At 40.4% G+C, this 26,873-nt stretch overlaps 2 protein-coding genes across 5 annotated transcripts; both read left to right on the forward strand.

Annotated features, from left to right (window-relative positions):
• Nucleotides 1–105: 105 nt before the first annotated feature.
• LOC147152665 (interleukin-17 receptor D) lies at nt 106–11,831 on the forward strand. 4 transcript variants are annotated; one of them, XM_086050385.1, is made up of 12 exons: nt 106–310; nt 4,133–4,217; nt 4,980–5,138; nt 5,529–5,647; nt 6,308–6,431; nt 7,175–7,213; nt 7,446–7,591; nt 8,682–8,756; nt 9,454–9,514; nt 9,721–9,855; nt 9,944–10,149; nt 10,437–11,831. In XM_086050385.1, the coding sequence occupies exons 1-12, from the start codon at nt 119–121 to the stop codon at nt 10,929–10,931; spliced, it is 1,836 nt and encodes a 611-aa protein (XP_085906511.1). In that variant the 5' UTR covers nt 106–118; the 3' UTR covers nt 10,932–11,831. The 4 variants fall into 4 exon arrangements, with proteins under 4 accessions (XP_085906511.1, XP_085906519.1, XP_085906527.1 ...); XM_086050393.1 differs by having other exon boundaries at nt 9,977–10,149; XM_086050411.1 differs by lacking the exon at nt 106–310 and adding an exon at nt 833–1,341.
• A 1,147-nt stretch (nt 11,832–12,978) lies between these two features.
• sars1 (seryl-tRNA synthetase 1) lies at nt 12,979–26,873 on the forward strand. The gene is made up of 11 exons (XM_086050421.1): nt 12,979–13,188; nt 14,068–14,138; nt 14,278–14,358; nt 16,291–16,449; nt 17,279–17,422; nt 17,516–17,671; nt 19,063–19,284; nt 19,365–19,494; nt 21,182–21,339; nt 25,184–25,313; nt 26,115–26,873. The coding sequence occupies exons 1-11, from the start codon at nt 13,053–13,055 to the stop codon at nt 26,267–26,269; spliced, it is 1,542 nt and encodes a 513-aa protein (XP_085906547.1). The 5' UTR covers nt 12,979–13,052; the 3' UTR covers nt 26,270–26,873.

The raw sequence follows: 26,873 nt of genomic DNA on the forward strand, positions 1-26,873 counted from the left end.
GACATGCAATCACAGTACACAAAGCTCCCCCCCCTTTTGCCTCAAGACACCACGCCCACTGCACTGATTTTTCCTTCCTGCATTATTAGGCACTAAAAGATTCTCCGAGTACACTTCGATGTCTTCATTGCTCAATATCCGTTTCAGGCGTGTGGGTTCGGGAAGTTCAGATGTTGGTGACTTCAACATGTGGAAGACATTGGTAATTATATATCAGGTACTTGTACCTGGTCATCTTAGTCAATTTACGGATAATTCCACGACAGCTATCATCACGCCACAAGAGTGCACCATTGCCGATATCCACCAGGTAAGACCCCCTGCCATTTGTTGAAGGTTCTCTGACGCATTAGTCAGAACAGATGCTGCTGGCTTGGTTTTGGACATGCGAGAAACGAGCAACCTTGCTAGGGGTGTTGTTGTACACTAAAAATAAAACAATTACAATGGTGGGAATGTTGAGTGACAGGAATTCTTGTACTGTTGTGTGCTTTAAAAAAACACGTTGCCAATGCTGACAGACGAGCATGAAATGACTCATAAGGCCTTCCGAGCAAGACACGTTTTGTTTTAGGTTGAGTCTCTAAGTGATGGTCCTGAATTTGAGTGCAATGATAAGAATGTTTGTTATTTGTTTGACAAAATGACCCATATTATCAAATAATTCTGTCAAGGCTGGAGAGTCCAAAATAATTAATTATGGTGTGGTACGAAGAGATGACCATCCAGCTTGATATCAGCCAAAAAAAGCATTTTAAGTAAAATGTATTTTATTTAGCGGTGTCAAAATAGTGCATTAATTAATTACAGTCACAGTTAAAGCGTTATTTTAATCGCATAAATCTAATTTTTAATCTCTAACTTTAGGGATAGACCTTCTTTGTATGAAGGGCTTTGCTTACTGAAGCAGTTCAAGCCTACCACATAAATGCAAAGCAACCAGCCGCGAGTAAAGCCACAGCTAATGATAGCAACGAAGACGCTAATCTAGCGAGCCATTGCAAAGCTTTCCGCCAAAATAAACTTGAGAACAGCCCACGTATGAGCAAGTCTGCGACCGACGGGCTGACCAATGTTCTTGCCGTGTGAATAGCGATGCGATGAACTGCAGGCCGATCAACATCGTTGAAGACAAACGATTAATTGAGGTGTTGCAAACAGCGTCCAATGACCCAGCGTATAAGCCACCGTGCAGCACTGCAGTGATGTGAAATCAGCAAGACTGTGAAAAGAAAAATAAGCTTGACGTTTTGCTGTGGGATTCGGACCAATTTGCTATCGCCGCAGATTACTGGACCTCAACTCATAGTTATTTGGGGGTGACTGGACACTTTATTGATGGTGAGTGGAACTTCAGCTCATTTTGTACTGATCATCATGAAAATAGAAACCAGGGACTTGGCTGATGAAAGTGCCAAAAACTTCTTCAAGGTGGGAAATGACTAATTGAAAAAAAGGGTGAAAAACTAGTTATTGTCCCCCATCCTTCAATAAAGGCCTTTGAAGCATTTAAAATCAATTTCACTGTCAGTAATTTCAGAAAGCTACTTTTTGATTTCTCTACTTTGCTTTTAAATGCCTTTAAATCTTTTGTTTGTAAAATGTGTTTAAACGACGTCAATGTACGTTCTTTTAGTAGTTCTTAGTAAGCTACTTTTGCTATCTCTGCTTTGCCTCTTTAGCTGTTTGTAATTACTTTTAGGTGTTGTGCTTATGGTTGTGTGAAGCACATGGGTTGCCTTGCGTATGAAACGTGCTATATAAATAAAACTTGATAAAACATGTTTTATATGATTTCATAATATCTTTGATCTTATTTTTAACAATAAATTGAACAGTAAGCAAAAGGATATAAGTGAACATTGTGAGGGTTTAAATCTTTTGGGTATAATACTGAGTAAACAGATGTAGTCCTCCCCCCATTGCCCTGTTTCTGTGCAATTTTCTATTTAATCTATTGTGCATAGTAGCAGTTGATTATTATAATGAATCCTTGCACTGCCATTTAAAAATCCAGAAAACATGCTCTTATTATCACTGTGTTTCTTTTGATAGCAGCACCAAAATTAAAGGCGATTTAATCAAATGGCAAAAATTTGATGATGTAATGGCTATATGAACCGCATGCGGTCACATTGCTTTGAACATATTTTGCTTGCAGACTTTTGGTGGTGTTATTGCATGGCATCTTTGGTTTGATCACTAGTTATCAAAGCAGGATTGATGACATCATGATGACCTATGATCTTGACTTATTTCTCCTCAGCAAAACATGGCTAACAGAAGGTTGCCAAAACATTATTATGAATGAGGCAACCCCAACAAATTTAGGTTTCCTGAACAAATGTTGCAGTGGCAAAAAAAGACAACGGAGTTGCTGCCGTTTTTAAATCATCATTTGAGTGTAAATACATTTTATTGGGTCTCAGTCTTTTAGTAAAAAGTGATCCAAAGATTATTGTGGTTATCATTTATCGGCCTCCAAGACAAAAAGGCAAATTCATGAAGGGATTTGAAGAAATGCTGTCAGTAATCTGTACTATGACTACATATTAGGTCATAACTGGAGACTTTAACATTCATGTTGACAACAATTTGGATAAAAATTCCAAACAACGTATACTTACTTTTAGTCCCTCACAACATTTTAAAAAGTCCAACACATACTAAAGATCACATTCTTGATCTCATTATCTCTAAAGATGTTGACATTTCATCTGTTGAAGTTAAAGCTCTGGCTATTTCAGATAATTTCTGTGCGTTCTTTGAGCCACAAATAACATAAGGACGGATAGATAGGGGTCAGAGGACGATTATTGTTATGAATAAGGACGGAGGAACAATGGCAGAAGGGTGCCGAGGTCGCGGACAGAGGACGGACAGGCAAAGTGGGGGTAAAGTGTCCATCTCTAGAAATGTGCTATATAAATAAAACTGCCTTGCCTTGTGGCATGATGAACTAATCACGAATTGCACTAATGCTGGTGAAGATTTGGTTGACTGATTCTCAGTGCCATGAGTCCTCCCCTCTACATTTTTAATCAGTCAGTTGTTTTCCTAGCTGGAGATGAGGTCATATGAGAACGTGCCAACTTAAAACATACTTTTCAGCTTCCGTAGGTGTTGACTTAGATTGCACATAGATTGCATCATTACCAAACCATTGGCTGCCGGCATATGATACTTTGCACAGCTTCTTTTTCAATAACATCCTCACAGAAGCAATTTGAGATTATACTGATATAGCGATAGAATGAGTTAATATCTTACAGGTATTACTCAATATGTGGATTTGTTGTGTCGTGTCCTAGTAGTCCTTCATTACTTGGTTGCAGGGTCCTTTTGAAGTCAAGTTGTTGCAGTAAAGCACCAGATCCAGAAGACTAGAGCTGCGGTGTATGCCTGTCTGGCACATGTGATGTACATTATTACAACCTACATAATGGAGTGGAACATCACTGGGCACAAGTCAGGCTGACTTGTTAGGGATCGTTCGGGCTTGGCAGAGGTCGGCGCTCTTCTGAGTGTTATCCCAATCTGCTGGACCCTCTCGAAAATGAGATGTTGCTAATCTCACTGGTTTCTACATTTGAAGATTGGACCACAACATACAACATCTTGTTTACGTGCAGTGCACCTTTTTGATGGTGTCACTAAAATTAGAATGTGACAGTGTATCTAACATGCCTACAGCTTAATTGGGGTAATCACCTTGCGTTCAAGTGCCTTTAATTACATGGTCATTAAAGTCGTCTTTAAAAATGTTGAGGTGCTGCGGCTTCCTGGTAACTTGACAGCCAAACTCGTTTTGTGTAATGCAAACAAGAAGTCAGCTGACTTTTCGAGTACTAGTGTACTCTGTATTTTTCCACACTACTCTGAACCTGTTTGTTTTTGTAACATGGAACTTGATGTACGACAGTTGTCATGTATAGAATCTACAACTAGGCTACCTGAAAATGTGTTGTTGACTTGGCGATTCTCTGTCAACTGCAAATGATGTCTCTTTGGTGCACGTCATCAAAAATGAAGTACGGAAACTGTACTAAGGAAAAGATACGATTAGTCGATTTAAACACGTGTTGCCGGATGAGAGTCCACTTACACTTGATTGCATTTCTGTCACCCACAGGGGCGATCCGGGTATGAGTACTGCAAAATAAGCAGTGATGATGTGAGCAAAGCTCTAGGTCTGACCTCCAAAGATCCGTTGGGAAGTAAGTGGGACTCTTTTTTTTTTTTGTTTGACATTCCTTTAGACATCAATACATTTGAAGCTCATATGCTGTATGTGTGTCACTTTTGTTATATTTTGGTCAATTACACCATCATGACGTCTATGAATTGTAATGCTTTTACACAGTTTAGAGTATGCACTTTCCCATAGGTAACTGTGGAAATATTGGAAATAGTCACTATGACATTTAAATGAAGACAACTCTAAAGAAAAGATGACGTCTGGTTACTAGAAGTTTGAAAGCGTTGCAATGTGCAATAATGCCATCGTGAAGTAGCACATTACAGGATTTTTTTCAGAGATGCCATATATTACTGCCGCACAAATAAAAAAATATGTATTCAACAAAAATATAAACCCTTTTTTTTGCTCCCATTTTCATGAGATGAACTCAAAGGTGTAAAACTTTTTCCATATACAAAATATTACTATTACTATACTATTACTAAATCTGTGATAGTGAGCACTATATATCATTTTTTTAATAAAAAATAATTGGGTCTGTGTAGTGGATGGCCTCTCATCTAGTGTGCATTTATCCACCCAGGCACAGTAAATCTTTCCTCTGCTTATTTCTGATATTGGGTCTGTGAGCAAGCTGTTTGGAACTTAACAAATTGTGATGTTAAGCTAAATGTGATGAAATGCTGCCTCTTTAAGTGTGGATGCTTGTTGCAATGTTAAAAATGTGAACATTTGTAACAAATGTGAAGCATTTTGTATTTTTACCTTCCCTCCTTAGATTGCATTCCCTGGCCATGTTTTCAACTGTTGGGCCAAGAGGACCCTAACATCTGTCAGCACTACGTTGAAGCACCCACTGATGTACACATTGATGTTGTGCCCAATCCGGATCCTAAATCGGATACTATCATTGTGTCCTGGAGGCCAAGCCAATATGGTGTGTTGTTTTAAACCTACACCTAAACACACAAATACTCTATGACCAATCTCGTCCTACAGTATGTTAAAAGCATTGTCTGTTATTGTTAATATCCACTTTTAACCAACTTGTAAGTCATGTCAAACAGTACTGAATCTCCCTTACCCGCAGTTATTGCTACTTGACAATGAAAATACTGTAGCTTTACGTGTGAGAGATCGCACCTTTGAACATTATACATGCCATTTATGTTTAATATTGGTTGTAAGAGCGAAAGGGAATCTTACATGCACTGCTTTACACACAGCTTTCCAAATCTATGAGAAAATCCCCAAAATGTCTAGCGTAATGCATTGTGGTCTTCCGCGAGCATGTAATTTGAGGGTTTCTCCCCCCCCTTTGCTGCAGGTATAGCCTTCTTGCGAGGCTTTCAGGTTATACTGCAGCCCTTGGCAGGTTCGGGTGTTGCCTGTCAACTTTTTCTTTTCCAGAGAAACCTCACACTCTCACCTTCTCACGCTCAAAAGGTATTCAGCCCAGGCGACTTACACACCAACAAAAGCATAGATTTTTTTTTTTTTTGTCTGCTATCAGATACACCACCAGAATCATTATAGATACACTAGTTGTACTGTATGTTGTTGCTGTTCAATTAAACATGTGTATTTGGTATTTGGTATTCGGTCTATCTCAAATGAGTGGAGATGCATGCATCTTACTGACCAGTCAAGATATGAAACTGTTAAAATTATGGTAACTTTGATAGGTGGTGCTACTTAATGCTGCTTAAGTGTATCCATATGTTTTAACGAAATCACAAAGCAATTAACACTTGTACTGGAAATAAATCACTTCACAGTAGTAGCCTCAAATATTGAAATATAGAAATGTAACAAGTCATGAAGTCACGCAAAATAAAGCTTTAAGCCAAGAATTGTATTGATGCCAAACAAAATCTGATTAAGAAGGAAACAAACAAACTGGCAAAAAAGCTGAAAAAAAAGTCATTTGGATCGCAGACAAAATGCTGAAGAAAATGACTTAATTGGATGGATAAAACATCAAAATGAATGCACCAGTATTTCCAAATAAGGAATCAATTCCATTAGCATTACATAAGGACATACAATCACATGAACATCATTTGTTAAAATAAACTACTCATGACAGCGTTTGTCCTCTTGCAGATCTACAAGTCAGACCCGTTTCCCGGCCTCTCCCTTGGGTCCCAATATGCCATAACCGTTATGGCTCTGCCGGTGCCTGAGAGGTGGGAGCGCTTCTATCGTAGCAAGATCGTCTCCACACGCTGTAAGACACACTTACAAATGTACACTTGCACACAAATAGTGTCATACTCAATACTTGTGGTGATCATTAACAGTATTGTGCAAAATGTCTCGGTTTTAACAAAGCAATGATTGTTGTTTTCTGAGGTTTGTCAGAGACACTTCGAATGGTGCGAGGTGTATGTAAACGTGAATTGAATACGATTAGTCCATTAAAAAAGTCACATTCCCAATTATGAGGGTGCACACACGTTTGCACCCACCATCCTAGTTGTTTATTTTAACTTCCCCTCTTGGAAAAAATGAAATATATATATTTTCCCGTCAATTTAGTCGTTCATGTTATAGGTCACAAAACCTGGCATTTGAACTAGAGTGTGCAGACATTTTATGTCTGCTGTGTATACTTACGCACGAATGCACACAAACACGCGCACACACACAAGAATCATTATTGCCCCAGCCAGTCCCATGAAAATGTGTAAGGAATGTGAGACATGTTTACTGTATGTATTTATTGTAATTATTTTGTAGGTAAATATTTTTTGTATTAAATGTAAAATGAAATCGGCGCCTTTGGGATTAAGAGAGCCACTGTCCCCACCTCAAGTTGCTACTCTTAACAAGTTTAGTGCTTTTAAAAGAAAGCCATGAAAGCAACAAAGCTAGTGATTGCTTGAGACTTCTGCACAGGCCTGTATTTACAGTACAAGGAAAATACATCACACACAAGTATAGTAATTACTGCATATTGTGATTTTGCAGCATGCGCAGAGAAAAATGGATTTCAGCAGTGTAAAGAAGGTGAGGAAACAAAGACCCATCTTCAAATTCCCACATTTTACGATGAAATGACTGTAAAACACACTAAAGTAAAATTGTGTGTAGGAAAACCTCATTTTGAACATTTTTTTGAAATTACAACAACCAGTGTTACAAAATGGATAGTGTTAATATTTGGAGTTTTCACTTTAAAATTCTTAATATCTTATACTTCAGCTTTGCATTAATGGCAAATTGTTGCTTGTGGTTGTAGACTGGTATCCGACGTACGTTGAGGTTCAGCAGAGAGGAACTGTGATCACGGTCACTTTCAACTTGGCGCTTCCTAGCTTGGGCATCACAAGCTACTTCCTAGTTTGCTCAGCAAACGGCAAGACCACGTACATGGAGATAGAACCTGTAAGTGACGCCGTCGAACTCCGGTCCTTGAGGGCCGCTGTCCTGTCTGATTTCCATCTCTCCCTGCTGCAACACACCTGTTTCAAATGATCAGCTCATCAGCAAGTTCTGCAGGAGCCTGATCCTGATCCCGATTGTTTGAATCAGATGTGTTGGACGAGGAAACCTCTAAGACATGCAGGAGGGCGGCCCCCGAGGACTGGAGTTTGACACCCCTGAAAAGCAAGGGTGGGCAACCCCAGTCATTGAGGGCCGCCGTAAATCAGAGCTGGGCACTTGACCCTTTTTTTGCTGGTCCGGCCACGACCCTCCACCCTTGACCTGGGTACCCATCCAGCCGCGACCCCCCCCCCCCCTCCCCTTATTCATAAAAATCCTTGAGTCAGTGCTGTGCGCCGCGCAGCTTGAATATACTCGTGGACACAAGTTGTTTTGAAACAAGTCAGGGGGTGTCGCTTCAAAAAGACAGCGACAAAAATGGATATCGTGCCTGCTACAACCGTAAAGGGACCGAGATGACTAGACGATGCATTTAATTTCATTTCCAAACTAGTTTGCTTTGCAGCAGCAACGAGCTGCGTGCTGCATCCTCTCTGTCCTCTCCGAGTGCGAAACTGTATGTCATCGCAACATGTGACATAATGGACCAATCTGAGCAGCAACAACTCCTGATGGGTGCATGGCATGTGTTGCAGACCTGTCGCCAACAGCACAATGCGTCGGTCATGTGACTCAATGCGGCAGGAGTAGAAAGAAGCCTAAAAAGAAGATTTTCACTGAGTAGGCTGAGGTGAAATTTGGCCGCCTCGCGACCATGTCAAACGCATGAGGGCCGATTAGTGGGCCGGACTAAAATCCACTTCCGGCCATGCTTAGTCCAGCCATTTTTCAAAATTTGTCACCCCCCACCCCTCCGCCCCAAAAATGGGCATCCGGCCAGGCCGGGACCGGGACGGACTGCCCAGCTCTCATATATAAATATATATATATATATATATATATATATATATATATATATATATATATATATATATATATATATATATATATATATAAAATAAAATTATTAATTCAATGTATATTTCTTTAGAATTGCTCCAGAAATCAAACCCACCACAGCGTCAAGCTCAAAGACCTCGAACAAGGAAGCAATTACACATGTGAGGTAAAATGACTATGAAATTGAACAGATATGCACAATATACTGTAGATAAAGATCCATGCTTACTTGATTGCTTGCCCGCTGCCAATCGCCGTCTGCCTCCTGAGAGTTGACACGAGTTTAGCGTAGCTAAATGTCCGAAATATAACATAACATAAATATAACATAACTTATAATATAAGTCGGGGTTCGTGTGCGCATTCATGTTCTTGTCCGCTTCAGCCTGTTTAAGTGGAGAAGCGATCGCCACGGTATTTTTGATTTTGTGGAGGTGATCATGATGAGATCACGTTTGATGTCAATAAATCCAAACTATTGTGCAGAACACTTTTATACTTTCACAGGTTGAAGTGGACAAGAGTAGTAATGTGCATTTGCATTTTGGCAGTGATCAGTTGCCGTTTTAGACAACAGAACTGACAAAGCGAGCAATATTACCACGCTAGCCTCCCACCTGTGACGTAGACCGCTGAGACCGAAAAAATAACAAGCCGCGCTCCACAAGGAGGCGGGCCAATTTGTCATAAATCTAATCGCAAAAAAAGCCTTTAAATCACTACAGAGTCTTTTGGTGGTACTGATGTCATTTTTACATGCAAACCTATTACATGAGTGCAAATGTTACGCTCATCCAAGTGTCTCTTTAAGAGAACACAAGGGAAATTCCCATGTGACTATGTTGATGACATTTATTTTACAGATAGCTGCAAACGAAATTGATGCCGTGAGGAAATTATTCAACTTTCAGGTCAAACGACAAGGTATGTATTTGATGCTGAATTGCTTTCAAATGGCGATAGAACTTAATGTGGTTAATGCTAATTTTATTTTGCGTAATTAACATCGACCACAACATGTTAACTCAACTTGTATTGAAAGCAAAGACAGAAATAAATGACTAGAGAGCTATATCTTCAATGCTGTGGTCAAAGTGTCTTGTAACTAAAAAACATTTTCCTGCCCTCAGAAGTTGCCTCGGGATCTCCCAGCTGGATTCTGGTGCTTCCTGTGTGTTTTGCTGCCGTGGCCATTGTCATTATGTTATGCGTAGTTCTCAGTAGGATTCACTGCGTACCAATGAAGAAGTCATACATCAAATCAGGTGCAAAAAGCAGTTTAAATACTTGAAATGACATTATATTTTATTGACAAATCAAATGTTTATCATGTTGGTATGTTATGTTGAGCAGTATGTAAAGTGCAGGACGCACCCTCCTTCTCAGAGTCGATAAGGCAGCTGGAAGAAGTGAAGGCCCAGGAGGAAGAGATCATACTGTCTGACAACTGCAAGCGCCCTCCTCGTCTTCTGATTTGCTACAGTAGCAATGATGGGCCTGCACACGTCAATGCGGTCATGAAGCTCGGAGCCTTCATGCAGCAACACATGGCGACTCAGGTAGTACACTTCACCTTTTGTTACTAGCATGTGGCAGACATATATACTGTAATTGATTAATTTGGATGGCATACGTAATTTGGATTGGGGTTAAATTTGTAACACTTGACTGTGTTTTTACTTTTCATATTAAAGAAAATGGCGGGCAGTAACCAGTTACGTAGGCCTACATATCGGGATGATGACATTACTCTTACCCACAGCTTACACCAGGCCTAGCTGGCTCGCGAGCCAATTTGTGTGCTGCTCTGAGTGTGATTTTAGTTGTCATCTGTTCCCCCCTCAAGGTGTGCCTGGACCTGTGGGATTCTCTGGGGATGGCCAAGGAGGGAAGCATGGCGTGGTTCTGCCGTCAGATCCAGGAGAGTGACTTTGTCTTGGTTGTTTGTTCCAAGGGTCTGTGTCGCAAAAGTGGGTCTTCAGAACAGGGCCTCTTTGACTCTGAGGTGATGGTCAGCCTCATCGGAGCAGAAGTGGGCCGGGCCAAATCTGACGGCAGGGACCTCTCGAAGTACATGGCAGCCATTTTTAATTACTCCGAGGAGACCGATATCCCTACCGAACTGGGACTGGTGTTCCGCTACAGGCTGACCGCTGACATGATGCTGCTTTTCTCTCAACTCCACAAAGTGCGTCTTCACACGCCAGGCCGCTACGTAAAGATAAACAACATCTCAGAGGAAGATTTTACCATGACACCTGCTGGACAATCTTTGCAGCAGGCGATCAGTGACTCTGAGGAGGCGATGAAGGAAAACAAAGAGAAGAGATTTGAGAGCTAGGTTAAAGGCAAATGAGAAATTAGGAATTAGAGCCCACTGAAAAAACTATAAACAAAAAACAAAAGAAACCCCCCAAAAACATCTCTACAGTCGAAGTTAACCTGGAATGGAGCGTCTGAAGTCAATGACAGCTGCTAACTTCTCACAAGTGGCCTGAGACAAACAATATAGGAAGCTAAACTGTTATAGCTGATGTCGCCCATGAACAAGTGTACTTCACCTTAACAGTGCACTTTGACCTAACAGTGCACTTTGACCTAAAAGAATGTGTAGCTATGGTATGAATTTTAGTTATGTGCACTAATGGATGTGTGAAAGGTTTAAATGAATGTAAACAAAAACAAGAATTCTAATAATGTTTGCTGTTCTACTTATTTAAAAAAAACAAACACGTATATATATATATATATATATATATATATATATATATATATACCGATTACCGATGTCTATGAATAAGCTATGTTGTACTTGTGTACTTGGATGAAAATATTCAGATGATGAGATGAAAGTGTGAATTGTGTTTTTCTAAATTGTGTGTGTGAGCCGAGTTTGTGTACTACAGACAATGACTACTCACATGAACTTTGACTTGTTTGTTTCAATGTATTTGAATTAACAATTCAAATAGTACTTTGATATAAATACAGTTTACACAGATTCATTTTCCCATTGTGTCCCCTTGTGTAGCACATCATGACTGGTTGTGCACTATGCATTTTGTGGGCGCTGTAGTTAATAATATAAGTCAATATACAAGATTCTCTGTGAAACATATGTACAAAACATAAGTGTAGAGGAGACTATTTGTAATGTATAAATGTCTTATTTTGTAATGTATTTTATTTATTGCTTTTTTACCCGAAATCTAATAAAATAAAAGAAGTTCCCTCGGGTGCATTCAATGTGTCAAGAGACAATCACTATATAATTATCTTGAGTTGACAACTAAGAACAATTGTGATTTTCTTTAAAAATGTGTGTGACAGAAAGGAATGAGGTGCCAAGATCAAGATGCGAATGTCATGCAACTATGCCTCATAGTGGCTGTAAACAGCATAGTACATGACATGATCTTCCAGCAATACATAAAATCATGATAGTCCCCCCAAAAAGTGGAAAATATTTTCTTTATGTGTCAAAACAATAAAACAATAACAGTCCTCTATTCCTAAATAGTAGTATTTGTAACACATATTCCATCTGAATTTGGGCCAAAGGCACGGTACATCCTGCGTTGGTGGCCAGTCAATCACATGGCACATAGCTATAGACAAACAAGCATTCACACTTAAAGTGAATTTACCTAAGGACAATTTAGAGTATCCAATCAACCTGACTTGCATGTTTTTGTAATGTTGGAGAAAACTGCACACCAAAGCTAAGAGTCAAGATTCAAACCTTAGAAAGATGTGAGGCGTATATTGACCACGCTGTACAAAATGAGGAGTGATATTTACTTGAATTTTTTTTTTCGCTCAGAAGTTCTGAGTAAATTTTATAAGAAGAGTTTTTGGGTAAATTTGACCAGTTTATTAAATATTAACAAAATCACTCAAGGGAAGGCATTTTTTGTACATAGCACATTTAATACAATTTAGTACAACCCCAACGCCCCTTTAAATTCAATGTGATTTCGGATGAAGCCCACAACCTCCAGTTTGGAAAACGGCCATTCTGGACCTGAGCCATGCTCCTACTTGGTGTGACTACAGTGTGGGTATATTGCTGGTGTCTCCAAAAGTATACCAAACATTTCCTGTGGAGTTACAAGGATTCCACCTGACACCAGCAATACTGTATAGTAGTACAGGAGTGACATGGCTCAGGTGTAAACTGTAAAGTGTGACCATTTCCCACCCTTTTACCTTGTATCAACCCTTGAGTGGTCTTTTATTATTATTATTATTATTATTATTATTATTATTATTATTATTATTATTATTATTATTATTATTATTTAATAAAGTATTACTCAAAAACTCTTCTTGTCGAATTTACTTATATTTCCAGCAGGGGGTTGCCAGAATTGTCTTGAGCAACAGAATCTGGCAACATAGAAGTGCAACACACGCATGAGCTCTATTCCGGCTTTCTCTGAGTGTCAGACGGCGTGGAGAGATGGTGCTCGACTTGGACTTGTTTCGGACCGACAAAGGCGGCGATCCTGAAGTCGTTCGAGAGATCCAAAGGAAACGCTTTAAGGATGTCACGCTCGTCGACAAGCTGGTCGCCGCAGATACAGAATGGAGAAAGTGTAAGATGCCCCCTTCTTCTCCTTCATTCACAGGAGCGAATGCTAACATTGTAGCCACTGATGCTAGATGCAAATATTTCAGAGATTTTAACATTGCCTATACAGAGTGTCGTTTAAGTGTTCATTGTTTAATAAGTGAAATGTACCGATAATGTCAGAACATTGCCACTATTCGGCATCATAATACGCATGGAAACACTTTTAAAAATGGTGTTTAATCCATATTGATTTTGTTTCCACGTAGAGCAACGCCGCAGTGGCTTTAACGTTAGACTGCAGTGCAGGTGTCAGTACCTTAAGCATTTTGCAATTACAATTGTTTCACTGGGCGGGTTTCATTCCCCCCGAAATTACCGTCTTGTTTTAATTTCAAGCGTCAAACGAGTGTCTTTAATTTAGACGTGACAGTAAGCGTTTTTCAATCGGGTTTAATGTGATGCGTCAAGTTGCATATGCTACCTCGCTATAGTGCTAATGTTAGCATCACTCAGCCATCAATATAAAGGCAAAAAGACAACAATTTTAGCTAACTGTGTGAATATCTAAATTATAACCACATAGACACACCTGGGCACTACCGTAGTTTGAAATATAGACATAGCTTTTTGGGAGGGTTGACGTTGAGTTGGTTAAGCTTCGTGGGCTAGTAAAGTGCAGTCTGACGCAATCCCGGCTAGCAGTTTAACAACCTCGCCCAGCTGGCTGACTCCACCACGCGTGTCATTGTGACCCACACTGCAGACACGAGGTGTGAGGTCTTGTGCACAATCCGCTACATTATGATTGTGCGTGATTACCTGTAAACAAAGTCAGTCAGTGCTGTTTATAAGAACCGTATTCCCTTGATGCATTGCCCACTGTCTTCCCCATCTCAAACAGGCCGCTTCACTTCAGACAACCTCAACAAAGCTAAAAACCTTTGCAGCAAGAGTATTGGGGAGAAAATGAAGGTATGGGCTTGACCTGTATAAAAAGTGTGTATATATATATATATATATATATATATATATATATACTTCTTAATATATATACTATAAATTTTGTTTTGTTTTTGTTGTTGTTAACCTTTGACCCATCATACCATTAAAGAGGAAAGAACCGGTTGGGCAAGATGACTCTATTCCAGAGGTGGCACAGAATCTGGAGGCACTCACGGCAGATATACTCTCGGTATGTGGTAGTTTATTTGTGTCTGTACAGGTTTGCATAAAAAGACACATGTTTTTTACCCCCCACAATTTTAAACAGTTCCCAGGAGTGTTCATAAAAGGTCTCTGACAGTCTTCCATCAAAAAACAGAACGTATAAAGAGTTGGAGAACATTTAAAATCTACTTTTACCACATTGATTGAAATTTTGCGGTTTTGAGTGAAGGTGCCACTGCTCATCTTGCCCCCTGTGCAGCTGTGCCAATGGCAAGTATGGCTTTTGGCTGACAGGAGGCGGAACTATGAGCTTGCAAGGAGACTAGAGGCTACATATATCTTTCATCCCCAAGATGACAAATTATTTGTGAATTATTGTATTGGATTCATACATGTGGTGCATGAAGTGGACACATTACGTACGCCAGAGCTGGGCCGGACCGGCCGGATGCCCATTTTTGGGGCGGGGTGGCGACAAATTAAAAAAAAATGGCTGGCCTAAGCATGGCCGGAAGTCGATTTTAGTCCGGCCCACTAATCGGCCCTCATGCATTTGACGTGGTCGCAAGGCAGCCAAATTTCATCTCAGCCTCCTCAGTGAAAGGCTTCTTTTTAGGCTTCTTTCTACTCCCGCGTCGGCACGAGCGACAACTGCCGCATTGATTCACGTGACCGACGCATTGTGCTGTTGGCGACAGGTCTGCAACACATGCCATGCACCCATCAGGAATTGTTGCTGCTCAGATCGGTCCATTATGTCACATGCTGCGATGACATACAGTTTCGCACACGGAGAGGACAGAGAGGATGCAGCACACAGCTCGTTGCTGCTGCAAAAGCAAACTAGTTTGGCAATAAAATTAATAGTGCAGTCTAGTCATCTCGGTCCCTTCGTGGTTGGAGCAAGTACGATATCCATTTTTGGCGCTGTCTTTTTGAAGCGACGCCCCCCGACTTGGAACTTAACTGTTTCCAAACAACTTATGTCCACGAGTATAGTCAAGCTGCGCGCAGCACTCAAGGATGACGCTAGTACATCAAGGTGGAGTTCTTGCACTTCTTCTGGCGTCTTTCCTACTTCTGGAAATATGCCGTAGCAAACCTGCTGTGTATAGTGGTTTGCTGGTATGCTTTTATTTTGAAGGCCGTGAACGAAGGCAAGTGTGGAAAAGAAATAAGTAACTTGTTGAATGCGACTTCTGGCCGTCTGTTGGACCCAAATAATTATACAATACGACAAAACCAACCCCGGGGCTCGCACTGGAAGTAAGCACACACAGTTGGGTAAGTAGTAAAGTACTAGTGGCACATTTTGAAGCGTGACCGCAGCGGGTTTGAATAGTAAATTAGCCAGCTAATGATCCTTAAAAAGCTTCTGCCGTTAGAATCTGTCCCGCGACGGCATCAATCACGGACACTTTTTTTTGGGTGGGGGCGCGGATGGCGTAACGGGGCGGGGGCCGACAATGTTTATGAGTATGGCCGGAGGGTCGCGGCCGGAAGGGTACCCAGGTCAAGGGTGGAGTGTTGCGGCCGGACCGGCAAAAAAGGGTCAAATGCCCAGCTCTGCGTAACGCTAATCTGCGCTACCACTGCAGCTCTGTTCACTTTTTGGCTTTGGCATGATAATGCCGCTCCATATTCCAATGACAGATCAAGTTTCTGAGTAGCCTAATAGCTGAAAACTCACATTATGTCACAAGCTTCAGAAATTCAGAACTGCACCTTTTCGGAAATAGGCAGATAACTATAGACTTAATTAGTTGTTAATTCCACACCTATTGGTTGTGGAGGTCTTCCAGAGACCCTATTTGCATAGAAGCCATTAAAAAGGCAAGTTTCCATAACTTGTCTTTTTCAAGACCTTTTTTGAGTACTTAATCTTTAAATTTTAATTGTGCCTTCTTTCCTTCCTTTCTTCCTTAATTCCTTCTTTTCCCTCCCTCCCTCTGTGTAGGCCCTAACAGTGACCCAAATCAAGAAGGTGCGTGTGCTGGTGGATGAAGCCATGATAAAAACTGATAGTGAACGGTTGAAGCTGGAGGTCGAACGCTTCTCATACCTGAGAGAGATTGGCAATCTTCTGCACCCATCTGTGCCCATCAGCAAAGATGAGGTGGGTGTTGGTAGGAGAGATGAACCTGATTCAAAGACTTTCCACCGGAAGTTACTGTACGAGAGTATTGTCGGACACACATACGCTTTGAGACTTGTATGTAGTGTTCCGGCAGGCTGATTGCTACCGCAATGCCTCATGGGATGAAGACGCTTCCTGTGTTACAAATAGTGTGTGATATGACCACAGACTTCTATATGAATGGACTATCAATAGGCCCTTCGCGACTGAAGCCACTGTACCTACGCTACAGATGGATGACGAATAACGGGTGCTCAGTTTTTAGTAAAATGCCCAGCTCTGGAAATCAATGTATTCAAGTTAGGCTGAGCAATTGGCAACATACGATGGCCGCCGGTGGCTTCACTTCTCCTGACGGCAGGTAAGCGGCATTGTAAGTCCATTCATATACAAATCGTGGCTGTGACATAATTGTTTGCTGGTGTATATGAACTGGAACAGGAAGCACTGAAAATGGCTTTAGAAGTTGACGGTTTTGACAGACAAGCCACAAGCTGTTTGTTAGCGGCCCCTGGTCTTGGCGCCAGTGCAGTGCAGGCGAGTTACGTAAGCAGAAAAATGAATCGTATTTCCACACACAGTTCGTCAGCAGCCATATTTAAATATCAAAGTTAATAGCCCCATTTGCGTCTCATGCCACATCATTTGCTTGCAACCCCATAAAAAATGCCTTAAAGTGTGACAGACTTTCAGACTTTAATAATAGTGACGAGAAGTGATATAGTAGATGGATAGAAATTCAGTCTTTCGACCATTTGTGTTGAGTTGTTTGTAATCACATCTAGTGGTTCTGCTACTGTTTTTGCAGGATGCAGACAACAAGGTGGAGCGTACATGGGGTGACTGCAGTGTCCAGAAGAAGTACTCTCATGTTGACCTGGTGGTCATGATTGACGGCTTCGAGGGGGAGAAGGGAGCCGTCGTGGCCGGCAGTAGAGGCTACTTCCTCAAGGTGAACTAATTAAGCATGTACACAAACGCTCGCCAAATGTCCTATCCTTAGCCTTTCATACCTTTCTTATTGTTTTACTTTCTTGTTGTTCAGGGCCCGCTGGTGTTCCTTGAACAGGCACTAATCAACTATGCTATGAGGATCTTGCACAGCAAGAACTACACCATGCTTTACACGCCCTTCTTTATGAGGAAAGAGGTCATGCAGGAAGTCGCCCAGCTCAGCCAATTTGACGAAGAGCTTTACAAGGTAAATTATGCCAAAAGAGAGAGTAATGCGTAAAAACTGTTTCCGAACAATGTTAACTGACACGTTTAACCCTTTCAGCTTTTTCACAAAGCATAAAAATAGAACCAATCTGAAAGTCTGAAATTGTACTTTTTTTTTTAGTTTATTCTTAAACATATTCCTGTTTAATAATGTCCAGTTATGTTAACTATCATAATCGGATAGACGGACTGGTTTGGCTCAAATTTTCCATAAACACCACAACACAGCTTAGCAATTTAGCCACACTAATAAGTACAGGCTGTTGACTTATATTGTTAACGTCTTCATTGCCATTTTAGTCCACGGAAGGGGTGCATATACAGAAAAAACGTCAAGCAGAAGTGGGCCTGTTTGCTATTATTCTTCACCTTTAATTCATAAAACCCATTCGCGTTATCCATTGTTAATATAGAAATATACCGGTATGTAAATGAAACAGTGACAAGGTGTGCATTATTTTAAGTGTGACTAATTTGGTGAAAATAATAAAACAATGTTAAAGAAGAAAACTGGGTTGCAGTTTCTCAAAAAGAGGATTATTGCTGCTTTTGAAGTGTGTTTTGTTGATGTTGGTGTGTTTTGATTAGTGTTTTTGCAGAGCTGGGCATTTTACAAAAATTTTGCGTTCAGCGCAGCAGCAACAAGAGCAGACATGTTGACATTAACTTTTGCTTCACACAACAAGGGTTTAAAAGTGCATTCATCAACTAGGGTGGTACCTTTTGCTAAAATGCACTGCGGGATTGTAGTTAAGGTTAACCAATTTTAGGATAAAATTTAAAACTTTAATCGCTGGGCAATATTTGAAACAAAAGACTCACAGCCTCACTGCGACCTGACTAAAATGCATCTCCTTTTAGCACCTTCCAGGACCCTGTCGTCGCTGACATGAGATGACATGTTTTTCAAATCACGTGAACCATTTAAGATAGCAACGCAAATCTGAAAGCAGAGAAACCGAGCTTTGCCTCGATACCACGTACGGGGGGGGGGGGGGGGGGCATCCCTCGAAAATAGACGATTACATAGATGGGGGGAAAAGGAGCTTCTGACGATGCTCAGTCCGAGTATTTTTTTAAGTTTCCCCTCTGTCGTTTATCGCCTACAAAATAGGTGTCTGTCATAGTTGGATAGGCGGACTGATCCGTCACATAGGCGGTATGCTCAGCTCTAGTTTTTGGAATATATAGCTGGAATGATTGATACTAGGATTTACTAACAACATCACCCTACCAGGGAAGTTAGCATTTTGTTGCTAATCAGTCACTACTGATCATAATCATAGTATCATAGTAATTACGATAAATGCAGGAGCCGGCCGATTTTTGTCTTGAGTTTTAGTTGTTGACCTCCTGTGTCATTCTGTGCAGGTCATCGGTAAAGGTAGTGAGCGAGCAGACGACAACTCCATCGACGAGAAATACCTTATCGCCACTTCTGAGCAGCCCATCGCAGCGTTCTTGCGGGAAGAGTGGCTCAAGCCCGAGGACCTGCCCATACGCTACGGCGGCTTCTCCACCTGCTTCAGACAGGAAGTGGGCTCCCATGGCCGAGACACGCGTGGCATCTTCAGGGTGCATCAGTTTGAGAAGGTTGGCCTTGTCAGACCAGGATGGTGGTTACCCTTTAAAAGTGCCAGGGAAATGTCAAAGATTTTATTTCCTCTGCATAGATTGAGCAGTTTGTCTATGCATCACCACACGACGGAAAATCGTGGGAGATGTTCGACGAAATGATCGGGACCGCAGAGGATTTTTACCAGTCTCTCGGTATTCCTTATCGCATCGTCAACATCGTCTCTGGTATGTGTCACCTCCTACCACATCTGTCGCCGTTTCAAAACACACAATAGATTGTTTTCCCACTAAAAGCCTTCTTTTAATGTAGTTTGTTCGCAAATCCTTAAGTCTTGAATTTGATTTTTCAATATGAATTTTCCTTAAACCTGACAACGGTACAAAAATGCTTCTTGTTGTGCAATTGTGTTGAATGAGCTACCATGGAAAAATATTTTAAATAACTCAAATTCATTTTGTTGAGTATAGATAAAGTGCTTTGCATTAAGTAATGCACATACAAAACTTATCTAAAACATCGGGGTGTAATATTGAGTTCAAATAATTGAGTGAATAAGGGGCATTAGATTTGATCAAAATACAGTGGCAGTTTGATTCGTTCCGTGACTTTGCTTGTAACACAATTTACTCATACGGTATATCAAATCTGTATTCTCCATTGTAATGAATTCAAAATGCCATCAATCCAATCCAGCCTCTGGAAAAGCCACCACAATTTTAAGTGGTAACAGGGTTTTTCCTGCATTCAAGATTGAGAGGCGTCCGCCTCCAGCTAATTTGGTGCCCGCCTCCAGCCAGAGCGATTGATATTGCTCAACACAGCGCAATTGATGTCTGCGGCAGCAACGTATTTTCACTGCAATTGCAGCGTTCGCCATTTTGGAGGCGACGTTGAGTAGTATTGCCTACCAAGTTCATTTTCAAATTGGGAGGGGGAAAAAAATCAGAGCGTAATAAACAACTTCAACTCTGGACGTTTTAACACAGTTTTTGTTGAATGTAATGGCAACCCCACTAAAAAAACAAACAACAAAAACAAAACAGCAACACCAGCCCAAATACACAGCAAAGCTTGCATATCTTGGGAGCTCACGTGCTGGCCTATCTTATGTGCGCTCATATGTATTATGTGGCTCTTAGCAGTAGCACTTAAAAAATTTTGGCTCTAGTGTTAATAAATGAATGCTGTAATGTGATAATAGTCATACATAATGGAACTCTAAACTTAAAAGTATTTTCCCTGTAAAAGAAAGCGAGTCCATTGAATGTATAAAATACTTGCACATCACTGTGCATGGTCAGGATGGTACTACCTCTGCCTCAATTTAAGCCAGGAAAAACCCTGGGTAAGTAGGGTCAGTCATAAGTCAAGGTACCAATAGTGTATTTTTTTATTACCTCTTTATTAAAAGAAAGAGTATTCTTCAGACTAGAAAAATATAGCAACAGTGTCGCAAAGTCAGAAATACTGAAGTCATTGCTTTTGCTTGTTTATACAGCCCACACACATGCACCTCAAAGTTAAAAGCACTGCCTATAGAAGAAAAAGTACAACATTGCATACGTATTGTTTTAACTTCATAAAGACTGCTAGGGTCTAAGACTTGCATTAACCAAAAGAAAAGGTGAAAAGAAACACTTAACATTAATGACAAACAATCTTAACTGTCTTATTAACATATACATAGGCAGGTACACATCTCGTTCACTTTTTGAATAGAAGTAACAATTTTCCATCGACCAATCAGTGAACAGATATTACCCGCAGCACCAGGCCACTTTTTTGAGAAATTCTGGTAATGCAGGGTACAACTCCCAAGCAATATTTGCTCATTATTGACAGAGAGAAACTGGAAATGATGTGCTGGGTATTCGCTTGAATACAAGGTAACTCGATCTCCTTCATCCTAAGGTGCACTCAATCATGCCGCCAGTAAGAAGCTGGATCTGGAGGCTTGGTTCCCAGGTTCCGGAGCTTTCAGAGAGCTCGTCTCCTGCTCCAATTGCACCGACTACCAGGCCAGACGCTTGCGTATCCGCTACGGACAGACCAAAAAGATGATGGACAAGGTGGGAGTGCAGCCACTCGGGCATTACATTCAGCGATTCATTTTTGGTCATTAAAAGTATTTTAATGTGTGAAAGTATCAAGAGAGGTCATGATGAATCAAGTGAGTCATAATGGATTGCGTGACTTGGCAGCAACCATCAGAGGGTGCGATTTCAGGTCCAACTTGTTTTCTGCCTTAACTTTCGCTTTCTGCATGACCATTTTGAACTAGATAATAACAAACGTAATCTTATGTATCAGGAGTTCCCAAGCATCCGTGTTGGGCCCTTTTGGGTTTGACTTTAAAAAGGTTTTACATCAGACTTTTCAGCAGTATTGTTAATTACTTTTCTTGTTCTGAAAAGATGGAAGTTGGTTTTTTTCAATGTATACAATCAGTTATATTGACCTTCACTTTTATTATGTTTGTTGGGGATGCAAGAACCTTTCAAGTTTTCATTAACTCATTCTGTGCCAGATGATGTGTTCAAATGGGAAGCACCGGCCGGTGCCAGCCATTTTTGACCATTTTGACTCATTTTTGAAGGCCTACAGAGAATTGAGTTCTGTAGCTATTTAAACAGGGAACCTACCAAAAGAACGCTTTGATCATCTTTCATCAGAAAAAAGTATGTTTCTGTCCTTTACCATTCTTTAGTAAACAGCAGTTGAACTTTGGTAAGTTTCTTGAAAATAGTCGTTTCCGTTCACTTCCATGCTGTTTTTTTTGCATTTGTAATACCTCAAATATAAAAACAATTCTTTATTACATCATAAAGAACACCAAAAATATTGCTTTGAACGCAAAATAACACTTTAATTGCAAGATAAAAAAGGGGCGTCTGACTGTACATTGACGCTCAATCATTTTTCTAGGGAATTTTATGCGATTTTCCACACGCATGGGGATCGCCACGATCTCGTGCACGTTACATCATCAAACAAACATGACGATGGGACTATGTCAGCTTTCTTTGATTGAAAAAGCTGTTGTAGAGCGAGAGTGCCAAACTCCTCACGCAGCTTTGCTGTAGTGCACAAACACACACACACACGGACTAACAATCATACTCTCCATTCGTCGCTGTCCTGTGAAAAACATTTATGTCCAATTTTCGTTTTTTTTTTTTAACATTTTCACGTTAATGTGATGTCTGTAACACAGAAACACCATTCACACAAAAATAAGAAATTTTTTTAAAAAAATCGACGGACGGCAAACGAATAAGGAATTGGGCTGCTCAGTGGATGTGGAATTGGCCGTTGTGAAAATCTGGCCACTCCGGCCATCTCGTGGTGATTTTTCATACTGAAAACATTCCCAAAGCCTTGATACTTACTGTGGACCTATTCCAAGCCCTTTATTATAGTTTTATTGAAGAAAAAAAAAAAACACTGTAAACGTATTAATACAGCATGGCATCCACAAACAGAATCGCTGTCATCTAAAGAGTTAAGTATAAGCCAACAGTGAGTCAAATTAGCCTGCCAATACATTAGTGATGGACCGATGTGTTTTTTCAGGGAGGCTGATAACCAATATTTGAAGCCGATACACTGAAAAAATGGCGTCAAATTTTGTAGTGATAAAAACTCCAGCTTTTGACAGTTTTAAATGCCTTCAAGCACATGTTTAGTAAACAGCTTTTGTGATTTTCAATATTTTAGTTTTTTAGATCTTAGAAAATGGACAACTCAGTTTTAAAATTCCAGCAAAAATGAAAGATCCCAGGCACAGCAGCATGTCATAAAGTTAAATGAACATACAATAAAATATCTTCTTTAAGTTTACAACAGTAGTAGTTTTCCCAAAATTCAATACACTGTAACACAAATGTTCACCTTCCACATATCACTTATCTTTGTTTTAAAGTTCAAGAACAAAAAAGTGCATCCTCAACGCTGCAACTGGCCAGCAGCGAAATGAACATCTCATCAACGCAACTGTCTTCTCTCTGTTGATTTTTTTTGTGGGTGTTGCTTGATTCTTGCATGCCCCAAATCCAGCTGCTGTCTTCGTCATACTGGCTTTCTTGTGTTAGAAAGTAGTGAAACAAGCACAGCCATTATTGACTTATCAACAACCTTATTTCGAGAGGTCAAACCTTTCTCCTGAGCCATGGAGTTGACGCAGCAAATTAGCGGCTAGTTGGGAGTTAGCCTGTGAGCTAACTACTAGTGGTGGCAGGCAGCTTTATTTATGTAGCACATTTAATACACAAAAGGTAACTTGATGAATTTACAGCAAGTGTACTTTCGTGTACTGCTTCACTTGTGTGTATATAACGTTAATGGGCTCATAGTAAAATTACAAGTACAAATAGTTGTGAGTTGTAGAAGAGATTTATTACAATTTCACTAAAGTCTGTAACCTTAACTTACCTTCCCTCACTGGACTGTTCACAATATGTTCTCCTCTCCTCTCCGTGGGCGTGAATCTTGAGAGCAGTCTAACTCTTGGGGCAACAAGCAGCTTTGACTGCTGATTGGCTGTTACCCACTGCATATGGTGCTGTGGGCGGGTCAATGCCAGAGACAGTCACTGCCACGTACTCAGGAGACAGCGACGTGTGCTGCGGCTATCAGAGTCAAAATAACTCCGGTTTTAATTGATCGCATATTGGCCGTCGGATTAATAATGCTAATTAATGATGCTGATAATCGACAAAATGCCAAATATCGGCCCTGATAATCGTCTCAGTCGATAATCGGTCTATCTCTACAATACATTGAGACATTTTAATACTTCAGTATTTCTCAAAGAATTATTGTTTTTTGTTTTTTTGGTTACAATTGACTCATATTTGAATGAGGTTTCGTTCAGGCTTACGACTACCATTCTGTTCAACTGCCTTTTTTGTTGTTTAAACAATTCAACGTTTAATATTCATTGTGGAAAAACAACCCATCTCTATTTTCTGCCATCTAATTTAATTAGTTGCTCAAAGAAACTATATTTGGAAACACCCTCATTAGAGGTGGGCAATATGACGATATTAAATCGTTAAGCGGTTTAACATGTTCACAATCTCATAAAGCCGAAAGATCGTTTCATCGTCTATATGGCACATTCTAAACAGTTTAGCTCAATCACAGCACGCACAGTGCACCGAACGTGACACTCCACGCCTCCCCGTTTGTTTGTATAGCGGGAGGCTATAGCGGAAAGTCACCATGAAGCAGAGTTGGTCCCGAAAAGAAACTCCACATCCACAGTGTCGATTTGGTTTGGCTTTTCCTCGGAGGAGAAAGCGCACACCAGTTATTTGCAAAGTTTGCAGGGACTCAGTTCGGACATCAGCGCCGACAGCCAAAGCAAACGGAGATCAGACATGGTAGCCAGAGGCAGCCGCTAGCTCCAAGCTAACGCAACCCACAATAACACAGCCATTTAACAAGCGCACTCCATATGAAAAAACAAGCAAGCAGTGTAAAGAAGTAACTGAGGCAGTGACTTGTTACCTTGCTTAAGACATGATTCCCATTAAAACAGTGGAAAATGAGGGCTTTTAAAGACTCTTCAAAGTACTAGATCTACGAGCTGTGTTTTTATGTTTATTATGTTTACATTCGCTGCACATTTTGATAAAAATTGTCACCATTCAAATTAAAACCTGTTCAGAAAGCTTAGCAGACTTAAAATGCCATTTTTTTCTTTTGAGTTTTATACACATTTTAAATGTTTTATGTTTAACATGAGGAAAATGGTCAGAAATGTGCAAATTAGTCTTTAAAAAAACAATGTTTAAAAACAATCATGATAAAATCGTGATCGTGATTATTTTAAAAATTCGTGATATGCCCATCCCTAACCCTCATTTATGGCTGTACACTCAAGACACTTCCTGTTTTTCCTGTTTCCAGGCAGAATTTGTTCACATGCTTAACGCCACCATGTGTGCCACCACCCGTGTGATGTGCGCCATCCTGGAGAATTACCAAACAGAAGAGGGCATCATTGTTCCTGAGAAGCTCAGGGAATTCATGCCTCCTGGTAAGCCAAGTGACCAAGCCGAAAATGTTCTTGTCTATTTAAGATCAAGAACACTGCCGTGTCAATTGTATTGAACACGTGCAGAGGTGGCGGGAGGGACTAGAGTCTCACGACTTAAGTCGAGTCAGCCTTAAGTTGCCATTTTTTGGTAGGACTTGGAACTTGGTTACATTTTTTTGAAAGACTCGACTTGAGTTTGACATGGTATTTGCTCGACTTGACCTGACTTTAACCTGAAGTGCATGACTTGACGAGTCTTGCCTGTTTACATACTTATGTAAACCTGCGTTTTTTCAAGGTAGTGTAAAAGGCACACTACTTTATAAAGTGTAGGCTATTAAGGATTTTTTTTTTTTTTTTGTTAAAGAAAAGTTATTTTTTGTGTAGTACATGCAATTTTGGCAACCCACCAGTGTACAGTAATGCCAAGTGACATCTCATGAAGCAATTATTATTGAGGGAATGCCAATGATGATTCCATTTGGATTTAACAGCATATTTTTGATAAAATTGTGAAAAGAGATGCATGCAAGGTGAACTCATGCATATTCACTATTTGGCATTTGCAGCTTTTTTTTTTTGCGGTACTGTAATATATCTTCTGTTGTTTGCTGATAATCTGACCTATTGGCTATTTTGTTCCACTGTTACTCAGGGATTTTTGCCATTTGCGGCAGGCTTCAATCTCTTTCTCCTGCCAATAGTGTATGTACATTGTACAGAAAGAGAGCGATACAAATGTCCTATTTGTTCTTTCATTGTAATACCAGATTTGTCCACTTGTCTCTGCTGTTTATCAAGGTATGTCCGAAATCATCAAGTTTGTGAAGCCGGCACCCATTGACCAGGAGATATCCAAAAAGGCAAAGAAACAGAAGAATAAGCAGGCAGGAGATCAGAGCCTCCCTGACGCCATGGAGGAGATGTCGGTCAACGACTCCCAGATGCACAAATGATAAATATTATGGAATTGAGCCTTTTATTGTAACACCAAATCCTTTTGGAGAGAGAAGAAAATAAATGTAGTTGGCACTTTTAAATGATTAATGTTGGTTCTCCACAATGCTTTTGGTGGCTCCATCCTTACAGTATGTACCATATAATAATTGACAAACGGTTCCTGTCCATTTTTCAGCTATCGCAGATCCGTCTCATAAACGACTCACTCACATTCCAAGCCTAAAACAAACAAGATCACTGTAATTTCTGGCTTTGTTTGTTTGCGAGTGCTTCGTAACGCAGGGGAACACGTAGTGTAGAACTACTGTAAATCTGCCCTCAGCAGCTCATTCAAGACCAAACGCCATTTGGAAAAAAAAATCCTACCAAGGTTGGCGCCAGCATATGCTTAAACTGTCATAACCCTGTCTACGGTAAATTTGTAACATTTGAAATTTTGGTGTGTCAACTTTATTTTAGGCTCTTAATTCCCCTCACGTTGCCTTTTCCCTGTTTCATCATGTCACTGTTGAACATATACGGTCTGTCAGTCAGACTGTCAAGAATATCACAAAGTGGCTCTTACTGTAAGCATAATATTAAATCCAGGTCATACGGAAA

Source organism: Filicampus tigris, chromosome 1 (assembly GCF_054856515.1).
Source record: "Filicampus tigris isolate MCC_2025a chromosome 1, RoL_Ftig_1.0, whole genome shotgun sequence".
Taxonomy (NCBI): Eukaryota; Metazoa; Chordata; class Actinopteri; order Syngnathiformes; family Syngnathidae; genus Filicampus; species Filicampus tigris.

What these genes read in the sequence shown, in the direction of transcription:
- LOC147152665 (XM_086050385.1), top strand. Translation starts at nt 119, where the DNA reads ATGTCTTCATTGCTCAATATCCGTTTCAGGCGTGTGGGTTCGGGAAGT. An exon ending in CTGGAGGCCAAGCCAATATG is followed by an intron (nt 5,139 to 5,528) that starts GTGTGTTGTTTT and finishes CCTTTGCTGCAG; the next exon opens with GTATAGCCTTCTTGCGAGGC. An exon ending in CTTTCAGGTCAAACGACAAG is followed by an intron (nt 9,515 to 9,720) that starts GTATGTATTTGA and finishes TCCTGCCCTCAG; the next exon opens with AAGTTGCCTCGGGATCTCCC.
- sars1 (XM_086050421.1), top strand. Translation starts at nt 13,053, where the DNA reads ATGGTGCTCGACTTGGACTTGTTTCGGACCGACAAAGGCGGCGATCCT. An exon ending in AGATACAGAATGGAGAAAGT is followed by an intron (nt 13,189 to 14,067) that starts GTAAGATGCCCC and finishes CATCTCAAACAG; the next exon opens with GCCGCTTCACTTCAGACAAC. An exon ending in CAGGGAATTCATGCCTCCTG is followed by an intron (nt 25,314 to 26,114) that starts GTAAGCCAAGTG and finishes CTGTTTATCAAG; the next exon opens with GTATGTCCGAAATCATCAAG.